The sequence below is a fragment of the Dermacentor andersoni genome, chromosome 2 (genome assembly GCF_023375885.2).
Source record: "Dermacentor andersoni chromosome 2, qqDerAnde1_hic_scaffold, whole genome shotgun sequence".
Classification (NCBI taxonomy): domain Eukaryota; kingdom Metazoa; phylum Arthropoda; class Arachnida; order Ixodida; family Ixodidae; genus Dermacentor; species Dermacentor andersoni.
Genome location: NC_092815.1, coordinates 125,555,337 through 125,569,641, shown reverse-complemented (window position 1 = coordinate 125,569,641; position 14,305 = coordinate 125,555,337). Strand labels below are relative to the sequence as shown.

The 14,305-nt window shown below is 44.8% G+C and overlaps 1 protein-coding gene across 1 annotated transcript in view; it reads right to left on the bottom strand.

Annotated features, from left to right (window-relative positions):
* The window catches only part of LOC126541155 (proline-, glutamic acid- and leucine-rich protein 1-like), a 63,182-nt gene that overhangs the window by 9,662 nt on the left and 39,215 nt on the right, over positions 1-14,305 (bottom strand). The window contains exons 13-15 of the mRNA XM_050187836.3: positions 11,558-11,666; positions 6,480-6,535; positions 4,778-4,978 (exon numbers count right to left, since the gene is read on the bottom strand). Coding sequence (XP_050043793.1) covers positions 4,778-4,978; positions 6,480-6,535; positions 11,558-11,666 — 366 coding nt within the window. The remainder of the gene's footprint in view (positions 1-4,777; positions 4,979-6,479; positions 6,536-11,557; positions 11,667-14,305) is intronic.

Sequence of the window (14,305 nt, the reverse complement as noted above, 5' to 3'; positions counted from 1 at the left end):
CGTATCCGCACAAACTGTACCAGCTTATTGTGTACGTATCGGTTAAAACGTAGTGTTTCCACTTTTCGTCGCGCAAACATGGCGGTGAGTCATCTCCATCGGGTGGCCCGGCAGAACAATAAGCCTCAGAGATCGGAACAACGGCCTCCAAGTGCCCTGTGCGTTTGCGCAAGAAGCCCCATCAACATCACTTCGGCGCTGTGCCAGAGAGCGTTGTGGCGTCGTGCAACCAAGGACTCGCGTCATACCGAAGCTCGAATAAAAAAGACGCCGGGTGCTCAGCATAGAAGCAAAATTAGACATTGTTCGTGGTATTGAACGTAACATGAAGTCGGCGCTGGCACGCGACAGGGATCTGCTGTTGACTACGGTGTGTGGCATTTGGAATGCGTAGAAGTTGCTCGGCAGCGCTGCTGCGACCGCGAAGACATGTCGGCTACGTGGTTCGACTTGCCATCATTGCCTCTGTTTTTGCCGAAGTGTCGACCAGCGACAGTGATGAGGGAGACATGGAAAGCAACAGCACGGGCGATTCAGGCCCGACAAGGGTAGAAGCTACACGTTACGTGAATGCAATCCTGAATGCAATCGTCGTGACGAGAACAGCACCCCTCAATGAAAAAGGCGCCCCGCAACTTCTGCAGCGCTACCGTGCGCATGCACGGAGAACGCCAAGAAGGAATCTGCCATACGAGTGTTTGCTGAGAAGAAGGGGCTGGCTGAAAAGCTGGCTCGCAGCTTCAGTAAGCTTGAGGTTGCTGTCGTCGCTGCTAGGCCACCGTGGCATCAAATGAAAATAACACTTAGGTCGCACGAAGTGAATAAACACTGCATGTTTTTTCCCCTTTCATCGCACTCTCTCTGAGTTCCGTTTTTGACAGGTAAGTGGGGGATCTCGTGGTATTTCGGTTAAGCAGTACTACCGTTTAGTACGTACTTTTTCCAAGCTCTGGCCACCTACAGTTTAACGAGGTATCACTGTACTACGATTATTCTGAACAAAAAATTACGAGTCTTGTAGGCACCACAACTATTCAATGAATAAAAGCTTTTTATAGAGGGAAACTATGTGCCAACTAAAATTGCATCTCATGTATTGAAAAAGGTGGTTTCTGTTAGCAAAGTTAAACTACCTACAGAAAACAACTGTGCAAGAAACTACTCCTCTGCCCCTCTCCAACAGCACAACATGTATGCACTGTTTTGCCATAGTGGCAACAGATGGCACCACTGTTCCATTGAAGCAGTCAGTGGCATTATTCCAGATGATGTGCACATTCGATTCATTGTGGATTACCCAGGCAAGTAATGGACACAAACATGGTGTTAGAAAAGTTCACTGCTAAATGATATCTCTGGGCGAAATTTCAGTTCGAATGTAATAATCTTGGAGAGTCATGTACGAGGATGGTCCCAAAAGTTCATGCAATGAGTCGGCAACAAATGTGGGAAAGGATGTAGCGGTGCCACTCTTTCCAATAGAAAGGACCAACTTGACCTCTAATAAATGCCATACTAGTGCATGACAAGGCAGGATTTAACGTATGCACTTATTTATGCAGTCCATTTTAGTCTGTTGAAATGAACACTGATGAACAGATGGAACAAAGAACCAATATCAATTTTCATGTGAAATTGGGCAAGAATGGCACAGAAATTCATCAAATGTTGCAAAGGACCAATGGAAAGGATGCCCTAAAGGAAAAGACTGTGTTCAAGTGGGTCCATCACTTTCAGCAAAGCTGTGAATACTCTAGGGACGATGCAAGATCAAGACAGCCTTCCCCCTTGTGTGAAGATGAAAACAGATTGTATGCATTCTCTCGTGCTCAGTGGCCACCAAACGACTTAAATGATAGCAGAAGCACTTTATTTGGGAAAGTCATCCATTGACCAGGTATTGACTGAAAATATGAGAATCAATAAAGTCGCAGTTTCACCCGAAAGGCAAAGCATCGAGATGGTGATAGCAAATTAGTAGACAGCTATACAAAGTAAGGATAGTAGTTTTATTGGCTGTATAAACTCGTAAACATTCACTTACTAACTAAATTAACTCTTTGAAGGTCGAATTGTTTTGAAAAAACTTTCCCAGGTGGTCAAATTACTTTATTGCGGATCTTGAATGTACAAGATGTATAAAGTCGGGAATAAACAGTAAAAAAAAAAAAAAAAATAGGAAGAGTATTTTGGTGTCGGCATCACTCATAACTGCAACATGTTCAATAGTATGTCAGAGTGTGGTACTCCTTGAAACACGGGTCTCCGCACAGTGCCTTATCGCAGTCTGCAGTCTGCACACCTAAAATGCGTGTGTGTTCTTTTGGAGCGACGAGTTGTGTTGGTGCACTCATGACATCTCTGCGTGTGCGGCTGCCTTGGGCAGAAGTCTGAGGCACCGTCTCGCGTAAGCGCGTTGCCGCAGAGAGTGAGAATACTTCGTGAGCGGCGGTTATAAACAAGCTAGGAGCAGCGCCAATCAAGATAGAAATCAACTTCCGCCGCCCCTGTGATAGCGCGACGACAAAGAGAAAAATCACGTTTCGCGTGGCTCCGTTGCGATCACGCGGCGAAACCGAAACCGCAAAAGGGGTGTTGCCACAGTCTGCACGACGCGCTGAAGCTAGAAATCACTTCCGTTTATCTCCCCAAGAAGGTAGCACACATATCAAAGGCTTCTTATAAGTCCTAAGAGGTGGCAGCACCTCCCAGTCAGCACGCATCGTCATTATGGCGCGAAATTTCAAACGGAGGGTCGAAACCGTACCCGTACAGCAAAGACCTTGCTGGACAGAAAACCGCCGCCGTACATGTACGACAAAAACCTTCAAAGGGTTAACAAGTATAGTGCCATGCACGCACATGCAAACAGAAACACTTCTTACTCGATGAGCACGGATACCCTTTGTCAGAATGCTGGTGTGAGTAAGAGCGACAGCAGCAGTGAGCAAACTGACCTTCGTGCTGCCTCTCGCTTCAATGTGAACTAAGCAGCGAGAACACCGTGCACACAAAGCTATGAGCCCTCGATGCACCTAGACTCTGTACTCATCCCAGATTGCTCTCAAGACAGGGCCCACACGGCTGCGCAGCGCTTTGCGCACCATGGAAGACTGTGTGCTTCTTCCCCGCTTCCCTCCCTTGTGCGTGCGAGATCAAGCCACCATCCTCAGTTCACCCTCGCACACGTTCACTTGCACCTACAGCATACGCCGCACGGCAGCGGTGTTATTGCCCTTGAATTTTACACGGAACATCACGGAACTTACTAACTGCCGATTCATGAGCAAAAGCTGCAACAAAAGGAATGTTGTGTCGATTGGAAAACTGATGAAAGTGATGAAACTGGAATTTATGAATGTGGCCAATGAGCCGAAGTTGCAGAGCAAGGAGTGGAAAAAGAAAGCAAAAATCAAAAAACAAAAATGTGTACGATGATTACGACACTATCTAATGCAAAATATGAATGCAGCTCGATACATGTTTTCATTTCGTGGTATATTGAGGCAAAGAACCCAAGAGTGTAATCACCACAACGACTGGCAGTGGGCCAGTGTCGTCAGCGCCTTCACAGAGGGAGGGGCAGTATGGGAAAGCTAGCATGATGAGTGGCAGTAGAGCCAGCTATGGAAGAAGACTACGATGAACGTGTGAGCAGTGGCCCGAGCAGTGGCACAAGCACGAGGGGCAGTATGGGAACACTGGCATGATCAGCGGCAGCGGAGCCAGCTGTGGTAGAAGACGACGACGTATGCGTGAGCAGTAGCATGAGCGCATTCGTGTGGTTACGTCAAGGGACGTCAACGCTCAACCGAGGAACGAGCATTTAAGAGCTCCACTCTAAAATCAGTCATGTTGATCGCGTTTTTTTACTACCACAAATTTGTACATGAGGGTCAAATTGTCTATGGAGGTCCTAAAGCATCTTGAGAGATCGTGTGCACTGTGTACAACAAAGGTTTTTAAAACAGGGGCACTGGATTCTACACCATGATAATGCGCCTGTGCATTGTGCAAAAATTATGCGCGAGCTTTTGTCACGCAATTCAATCACTGTGCTGGAACAAGTTTTTAGAGCACAACTCTTAGGTGCCCTTTCCTGTGTTGAGCATTGGTGTAACCGAGCAAATGGAGAGCGCAGCAGGGAACAAAAGGAGGCGATAGGGAAGACAGTGGTGAAGTGAGAGAAATTGTGAAATTGCCAGGGAATGTGGATTTGGTTAGAGTAATGACTGCATTCATATCCGTCTAATGTAACCAATGACAATTCCTCACTGAATAAGCATGTATCAACGTAGTAAACATTTGTCAATTGTTGCCACCTGTGCATTTGAAGATGCGACACTGTTAAGCTAGACATTCTGGTCTTATGAAACCTAAACAAACTGACTTGATTTCACTACGAACAAGTGAAACATTTGTTTTCACAGGCTCTTGGCTCTGTCAGGTTAGACTTAGAAGAGTTACAGAGAAGTGAGAGCTAGTAGGAAAGAACAAACAGGATAATCTTGCTCACACTGCTAAGACATAGATCAGGGAGCACACGTGATTCCGGGTACAGATAACCAGAGTTCATCTATAGCAGCAGAAAGAAGACAAAGAGAAAGTAACAACAGTCGGAAGCAGCTGATGATTGAACAGAGAGGTAGGTTTAGAAAATGCACATAGAAACAAGAGTGTACACCTGGTGCAGGACTGAAGAAAATGGAGGGAGTTTGTCTGTGGGAACTCCCTTTAGCTAATAATGTACCGGTAACGTTTGCAAATAGAACCGAACCTCGCAGCACGTGTCCTTGAGGCCCATGTTGAAGAGCCTTGCACAGCAGTGGAGAGGTGGTGGGCCATTTCGACTGGCTGCCAGTGACAGCAGCAAAGCATAGAGGGCGCGGCGGCACCGGGGACTGCGGTAAGGCTGTGGAAGAGGGGTGCCCGGCTGCTGAAGACGCAGCAGCAGGGTCACCACGCTGCACTGTATCTCCTGAAAAGTTCAAACTCGTCATCAGAAGAAGTCACGGGACACCTTTCTGCCATTCCTATTGCTGAATCAATGCCGATGCCACAGAATAAAGTCTTCACACATGCACTTTGCAGCATCTATGTACAAGCACAGCACTGTTTTGCAGCACACTTGAAGGAATTTGTGCATTCTTTTCGTGGCAATTCTGAGGAAGAATATAATCTGCCTCCAGACAGCCAGAAAAGGCCTCGGATGAGAATGTTGAAGAAAGCAACAATGAAGACCCTAGAGAAAATGGTCCCTCTGGTCATCATCCACAACCTTGTGCCTACTTGAGACTGTGCACGGCACTATAGTCCCAGAAAAAGCACCATGTTCTGAAGTGATTTACTTACTACGCGTTTGTAGTGCTCTTTCTGTGCGGCATCCAAAACACACATTTCCCAACTGGAATGACAACCAAACATTACAGTAGATTCCTATAACTGCAAAGGGGAAAACATCAGGAGAAATTTCACTACCATGAGGAAAATAGGCGTTTTTTTGTAGGTTACACCAGATTTATTTATTTTTTCTGAAGGAACTACTGCACATGATGTTTTACATAATACATAAACAAAAAGCAGACTGAATGTGCTTTTCTCGCATAAGAGCTTTATTAACAAGATGTCATAAAAAAGATATAAATTGCCAGAATCAAGATTGTGGGATCAAACTGAACGAAGATTGTAAACACACGCTTGTATATAATATGAAAGAAATGTAACAAAAATTATGAGATATAAAAACGTATTGCCATCCAATAAGCACTATTGTCACAAAATAAGAAAGAAAATTTCATTGAACCAGTATTCAATCAAAAATTTAACTGCAACCACTACAGTTGGGCGTGTCAGGCTGCAACCGATGTTCCAGGCTGGTTTGCATAGCTGTTGTTATCAGAGTCAAAGTCTGACGAAAAGGCAGCATCCTCAGACTTGCTGCTGCTCGATCCATCGATAAAATCAGCCACAGATGCAACAAAATTGCGAGATCTGCGATCTTTGGAAGTGTGCGTGCCGCTCTCAGAGGCGGCCATTTTTGTTTTCTACTTTGACGATCACAAAACTTCGGAGCACATTAAAAAATTACTGCCTGGCGCGAAAAAGCGAACTGCTTAGAAAATAAAAATGTAGTTCTTCTCCTTCACGTCCGATGGCACAGTGTCTGTGAGTGGCGCAGAAAGTCTCGAAAGCAGCGTTTCAAACCGTCGATAGTGGGCGGCCATTTATGTTTTCTAATTTGATGATTGCAAAAACTTCAGAGCGCACTAAAATATCACTGCCTGGCAGAAAATAGGTGAACTGCTTAGAAAACAAAAGCAGAGTTCTCTTCACGTTCGATAGCGCGATGTGTCTGTGAGCGGTGCGGAAGGTCTGGAAAATGGCGTTTTAAACCATCGATAGCAGGCGAACAATGCTCAATGGGTGCGGTAAGGAAAGAATTAAAGCATCTTTACAATGCGAATATGCGTCAGCCTCACCTGCACTGTCTCAGGCTTCATAATGGCACCATGCGCATTGACCAGGCTTTGAAGCGCTGAAAAGAGAAAGAGCTCTTGTACACAATGGTAATGTAAGGCAAGGTTTTTAGATCTACAACATCTTGGTAGCCTAAGGGGTACACTCATCTTAACACGACTGACCTAGTGACCAAACACAAACCACACAAGGAAATAGGGATAGGACAAGCTCTCATCCTGTAGAATTGGCAGTAGTAGTAGCCAGTAGTATAGTAGTAGTAGCACACTTGAACCTTGTTATAACGAAGTTGAAGGGAAAGCCAAATTACTTCGTTATATGCAATACTGCCCTTTACGACAATAGAGAGTTTTAGTTTAGGGTATGCAAGCGGCTTGCGTACGCAAGAACTAAGGGTGAAGGTACTGCGCATGCGCAGACCGCTACGTTTACTTGGGTCCTTGGGTTGTTGGGGCGGCCGAAAACATCGCTGCCCCTAAGAGGTAACGTTACCCACGTGACTCTCGCGGTGTACGAGAACTTACGAGAAGTGAGACCAGCCGAGACAAGCTGCCCATCCCGCCACAAAGACAGAGAACATGGCTGTGCCGGCGAGGATATGTGCATTTCATGGCTAACGTGGCAAAGAAGCTGGCCGCAGAGCACACCGGCACGCTGTCGCCACAACGGCAGCATGTCAAAATTTGCAGGAGGCTCTAAATAAACAAAACACACACCACAACGGATTATGCTGCCCAAGACGCCTAACTACAGTTTACCAAACGTTTGCTTGGATTGCTTCGGCTCGGTCTCAATCGTAACGTAGGCACATAGATAATCTTATAAATCTTTTGTCTAGTGTCAACAGACATCTTTTTATATATATTAACTGCGCTTAATAAAACTATTTTAATCTACTTTACTTCATATGCTTGATTTAATATTTTAAACAATGATAATGCAGCAACGATCAGGCACTGATGGTGCTGCGAGCGCATGCGACCTCAGTGCGGCTTACGTTTGGGGCCGCTAACATATTATGTGTTCCTGCTTGATACCCAAACGCAAACATACCCTAGCGCTAGGGGCCCCAATGCCTTGCGTCCCCTAAACTAAAACCCTCTATTATATGCGCAATGGGGTGTACAACCTTAAGCATGCAAAGAAGATGGCTTTGTGGCCGATGGAATTGTTACATGGCCACATATGTGACTAAATTTTAATAAAACAGTAAAAGAACCTTCAACATGTGCAACACAGGCCTTCTTAGCATCCGACGAAACATCTTTTATGACAGCTGCCTTCTGTTCCAATGTGATGGCGGCTTTCCCTTCCGCTTTCTGCTAGACTTATCCATACTGTCCAAAGTTCAAGATGGCAACGTGGTTGAAGAGAATGAGGCTGCGATTTTGTAGTATTGCCTTTTCAGATGCTATTCCTATTCCACTTCTTCAGTGGTCAGAGCTAACCACTGCCTACATTGTGAATGGGGTCAGCAGGCCATGAAAAGTAGATAAAAAGGACATCGAACTAAGCAGAAGGCATCACATCGCCGTCCAGCTTGCACCGAGTGACATAATAAGCACATTTCCTTTCGCACAGATCTCTATGATGTCACGCTCAACGACCCGCCACATGTTCGCCCCAAACTTGTCCTTTATTTCCGCATGCCAACCATGCACACCACACTCCGAGTCCCCCCGTTCCCCCTCTCCTGCCGCACACTCACTCACTCCCGCCGTTGTCTTCCCCGCACTCACACCACCTCTTCTCCGCTCAGTCAACTACTGTTGATCCCGCGCTTGGCCTCCGAGAACCGTGGCTCCTCATCGCGGGTCTTGGGCTCGCTTGCCCCGGCCCTTGCGCGTCACAACGATAATCACACCATTTCTGAGGGTCGAACAAACTTCATCTTCATGTTCACGCATGCGAGTTAGTTGGCAGTGTGCACATCAGCTAAGCGATAGATGCCGCACCCCAGGCTCACATCGAAAGGATTCCTAACGTAACGAGTTTCGACCATGATGGTGACACACCTCAAGGGTGTTAACTCGGGTAGCACACAACCTGCTCTTCGAGTGCTGGTGCTCAGGCCTCGAGTCATGTCACATACACATACCAACCAGAGCACACTATTGTCATCGGCGAGCTGCAGCGAGCTAGGTGAACGGGCTCATCGCGGCACCCCGTGGCGGCAGCACTATCTACAGTACACTTCAGATGCAGCTACATGCAACTGCAGTGGCTAACTATGTGCACAACAGGGCTAGAGAGCGCACTCGCGCTCATGTGTTCCAGTCTGGCCATACTACGTGGTGTGGACCAGCTTGACTGATGAATGGTAATTACATTCAAATAGCGCAATTTTAAGTGCTGTAAAACGCTCAATATGAAGCGATGTCTGGAGAGGTGTCAAGCCAGGAGCGGATAGGAGTGAGTGCGCATTGAGAAGCATATATGTGTGTTATGACAATAAGTTTCGCGTGGTTCGAGGCTAGTTGTGTGTTCAAAACTAATGCAAATTAGCAAGACTCGACGGCCACAACACTGATAAGCAGTGTGATCAATTTTATTCTATGCAGGTGGGCGAGCCTGAGCGTCTGCAGATGATAGTCTGCAATAGCACAATAGTTGTAATTCCAGAGGGATGCAATTCTTATTGAAGTTCGCAACGATAGCGTTCACTGGCTAGTCATGATGCGGCGTCGTATAGTCTACTTCCATTGTCTTGGAGTCACCGTGCAAAGCCTCTCCAACCTCTTTCCACTAGCTGCCTTGCCATCGATCCCCAGTAAGAGCTATCCAAGCAGCATGCGTTGCGAGTGTTCTGTAGCAGCGTCTAGCACATCTGGTATTCCAGTAAACACAGGCGAGCTGGACATTTTAATGGATGGGCTGAGGCGTAACATCTATACTACTGCCACTGTTATGAAGGGGCTTTAGCATAAACGCAAACAGCCTAAGAAGCCTGCACAATGCAGGCATCTGGTGGCGCAGAGCTTAACGAGCCAAACCAAGCACTAATATTGCTGCAACCTAGTGTAAAACATTTTAAACATTTAAAATGACAATGTGTACACACTTACGTTGCTGCCGAAAATTTACATCAGCAGCAAAGTAGAATACACTAGGTTATTGCTATATTAGCTCTGTTTGTCTCGTTGAGCTGTGCCACCATGTGGCTGCACCATGCAGCCTGCTCATGTTTGTGCCTCCACCCATCTGCACAATGCCCAGTCCACCTGCATTTACCAGGATACCAGACACGCTAAAACTCTATTGTGTAAGTAAAAATTTGGAGGACGCTTAAGCTTTGCCTTTAAGAGTGAAACGCGACAGCATTCAATGATCCCTGACTGCTTTTCATGCTTTCCGGCAACTGCAGCTTATGTAACCCTAACGTTTACCGGGAAACGCTGGTGGCGAACGCTATGTATGAAGGCAAGCTTTCTGGTAAAACGCAGCCTCTTGCATGGGTCACTCTCCTGTTATTGTTTCGCACTTTTAATATTTCAGTCTGAAAAGAGCTAACATAAAACATATGTTCTGTCTTTGCTTTTTTTTGTTCCATTACATTTCTTTGTGGGCTGCCATTCTCAAAATCCAAAGGAATAACTTTGTAAAGAATGAAAAACAACATATGACCAACTTTGGTGGTAGAAGAGTGGTTGGGTATGTGTGGTTTGGCATTTAGTTTGAAATTCTTTTTGCCAAAGCAACATCTGATGCTAGGCGCTGGACGTCTAAACTTTGCAGGAAAGCCAGCCTCTCAGTCGCAAGGGGCATGGGTTTGCGAACAGCAAGGGTGCACTTGTTTCTTTTTTTTGCAGTGCCACCTCCAATTCTCAGCTTATTTCTTGACAGCAAGTGCGATGAGTGACGACTGCCACAGGGTCAAATGAATGAGTTTATGGACATTTGATGCAGTATTATGAGGCACAGCTGGCGAAGACAGCTGGTGGGAATTACTAAATTGTCCAACTTAACATGAGCCAAATAGACAATGTTTTAGTGTAATGGGTTACTATTCTGGTTTTTAACATTTACAATGCAATTTCAATGTTCCAGCATAAATTAATTTAACTTGCTAATACATGCATGTACATAATTATTTGTTATTCAAAGCTAAGTATTCATATTCGATTTGTATTCAAAAACTTTTATTCACACACCCCTACTGCAAGTGCATAGACCCTGGCACCGATTGGATAGCAAAAGCTCGATATACTGCAGCCACTCTGCTCATCTGTTGCCCTGCAGAGGGACACAATGTTGCAGCCCACAACGCAAGGGCGACTCATGGTCCTTGCAAAAAGAAAGCTCGAGATGAACACTGACCATGTAGCTCACGTCAACACTGAGCATGTTATAACATAAGCTAACGACACCTGCTATGTGCCGGACGTGCTCGATAATTTCGAGCACCTAATAATTTTTCCAACCTTGTGGTGGGCAAATGTTGTTCTTAATTTCGAACAATGATCTCTGATTGTACCCCTGGGTAGCCAATCGTATAGCTTGCCCAACGGACACCACATGCGCTAACTACATAGGTTGTAATGGGGTGGTTGAAATTTCAAAGGAGCCAGGCGCAGCTGACGACTCAGCGCAGCTTAGGCGAATCACGTGAGGCAAAACTGAACGCAAACTGAATGCACATTTCGAACAACAATCTCTGATCGCACCCCAGGTAGCGTCAATAATTTTTTCCAACTCTGTGGTGAGCAAATGTTCTTAATTTCGAACAACGATCTCTGATTGTACCCCTGGGTAGCCAATAGTATAGCTTGCCCAACTGACATCACATGCACTAACTACATAGATTATAATGGGGCAGTTGAAAACTCAAGGGAGCAGTACTGGTGCGATTGGTAGCAATGCAGACATTAAAAACCTTACAATAAGTTATACGCCTTATGCGGAACGCTTAAATGTATCACTTAATGATCAGAGGGCCCTACCCTAACAAACTGAGTATGTTTCTACAAAATCATCAATATCATTCCAGAGTATCCTTATGGACCTGTTAGGTACTGCCAATTCTTACTACGTTCACAGTGTGAAACACTTGAACAATGAAGTTGAGAGCACTCTCTGTTACCTTTCAAGGCATTGTCGCACAACTGTGCACAGGACTCCAGATTAAAGCTGTCATCAACTTTATTTCTGTCTTTATGAGGTGTTGTGCTGCCATTCCTGGAAGATGCCAGCTGCATGTGCAATAAAAAGAATACAAAAGACGTAAGAAGAGAAGCCATGTGTCAGCTTTACAAAATTCACAGCTGTACAGGTGCTTTGGAGGTTTCAACAAGAAAAAATCAAGAGCTAATGATAACACACAATGTCTTGCCTGCCCTTCTGAAGTGCAAGCAGGTAATACAATCATAAACAAATACAAGTTTTATATAGGAAAGTTTGGAAACAAAATATAAAATATAGAAAACTAGGCTGTCACATCTCTAAGCCAGAGCCAAGAAAGTACTGTATTTACCTGAACCTAGAGCACATTTTGTTAAGAGAAAATGGATCAGAAAAATGCCCGTTTGTTACAATCCGATACAAAAACAAACTCGCATTCGCCACATGGGAAAGAGCCTACCATCAGAATCGTCAGAGTCACTGCCATCACAAGATGGCGACAGAGCACAATTTTATGAAGGTTGCTATGGGTCATTTTGTGCTGAACTACGATCTGGGACAGTATTCTTGGTCAATCACTTTTGAAGATACTATCACTTCCACAAGATATTGCGTGACTTGGCATGCAAAATACAGCCACCAGCGTTTCTGATACTGTGCCAAGCTCACTATCGGCGCACTTGGACACGGTCCGATGCAGTAAGACAAAATCTTGTGAATGTGATATATGTAGTAGCTCCAAAAGTGATCACTCAATGATACCGCTCCTGTGTGCTCGGTATCGTGCCCAATAAAGCGCCAATGCCGACGACACACTGCTTTTATTATGAAGACTCGTAAAAAAAAAAAAGGTCATTTGAAGCTAAGTTCTGCAAGTCTTGTTTTTTTCTGACTGTGAATGCGCAGAACAAGCTACATTTTTTTTTTTATAATGTGGGGGCATGCTACATTCAGGTGCACTTTTATTTTCTTACTACTATAAACTCGCAAAAATCGGTTACCTATTAGATTCAGGGGCGTGTTGCAATCTTGTAAATACGGTGACACCTCATTCACACTGGGCAAATTTGATCACGATCGAGCCTAATCTGAATCGAATTTCTCTATCACAATTTTCTCCTTTGCACGAGCTGCGGAAGGAGGTAGTCCTGGCTGTCAAATTCAATCCTGATCAGGCTCGATTGCAATCGAAAGTGCCCCATGTGACTGGGATACAAGCTGAACCACTGGTCATTGCAGTTTCCCATGCAGGCTGTCCAAGCCTAATTCACATCAAATCTCTAAAAAGATGACAGCAATGCAAGTAGAACTAACTTTATGCTGTTAGCAGAAACGTGGAGAACATGCCAGTGCTTGAATACAGCCTAATTATCTTATTAGTAATAATTAGTGTCACATTATATCTGTCCGAACTTAGGGTTACACACACAGCCCATCTATTTCAGTTAAGAGGTATTTGGGGTAGCTATGCTAACATACACGAGTACGCCTTCACATGAGATTTGAAAATTTTGACTACAAGTGTAGAACAGAAAGCAATAAAAGGTATGTGCACATAATGTTTGAATCTCTCTCTCTCTCTCTTTTCTGTTTTGTTTCTGGGGCATCCCAAAGCTTTGCATAGAGAATAATGCTATGAAATTATAGATAAGCAGTTATCAAATTAATAGTTACCAACCAGCTAATTAGGCCACATAAAGAAACAGGGTCAGTTATCCAGATCCTCCATTACTCTTAAATTAAAAGTATTGCAAGATTGTGCTCTGTCAGGTTACCAACAGTCCTGAATTTAGCAGGACAGTCCTGACTTGACCAAGTCAGGACAGTGAAATGTCTAGATTTTTGCTTTTCTTCTACTGAATAACATTAAATAGACCTGACCTATGTATAATACCTCACAGTTCGTGAACACATTGTTTTTTGTGTCCTGTTGCATTGACATAAACATAAACGCGATTTCATTTCTGTCACTGTTCTAATTGTGTTTTAGGTTGTTTTTTTTTAGTGGCGGGACCCCTTTGTGTTGGTGTGCATAAGCGCTCAGCCACGCCTACAGCCATGTGCAGCAACGGCAGAGACGCATGCCAACTTACCCTCTGCCCCTCAACCGCGCATGATTGCATTAACGCGAGCTTGCTCCCCTCCCCCTCCTTCCCTTTGCTCACACGAAAAGGCGGCACTCACGAAGCCACCATCTTTCTTCTCTCACCCTCGCACACTTTCACTCGTACCCAGAGCACACATTGCACTTGGACTTTATACGGAACACGATGCGGCTCCACTTCGGCAGTCACTCTTGTTGTGGAGTGGGCGATTTGAGAGGTAATTCAGCATGTAATTAAATCATTTGACCATTGGTGTCCGCAGAAGTTTCCATTTATTGTCTCGACATTCCTTTGCGTCGGCAGTGAAATTTTGTTATATTGAAATGGCATACAAACACACTTCGTTATTTGAGGTTCTAAATACATGGTGTTGTATGACAACAGGTTATGAAAAGTTAAATACTTCGTTACATAGAGAATTTAGTTATACTGAAGTTCGTTATATTGAGGTTTAGTTGTACTCCCAAAGTAGGTGAAGCCTGCTTATAATGCTATAAAGGAATGCATGACCGATGGGGGGATCGAACCTGTCTTCTAGCACAGGAGCCCAATAAAACAGTCGGTCACAATTGCACACATGCTTCTCTCGTGCCAAAGTCATTCTT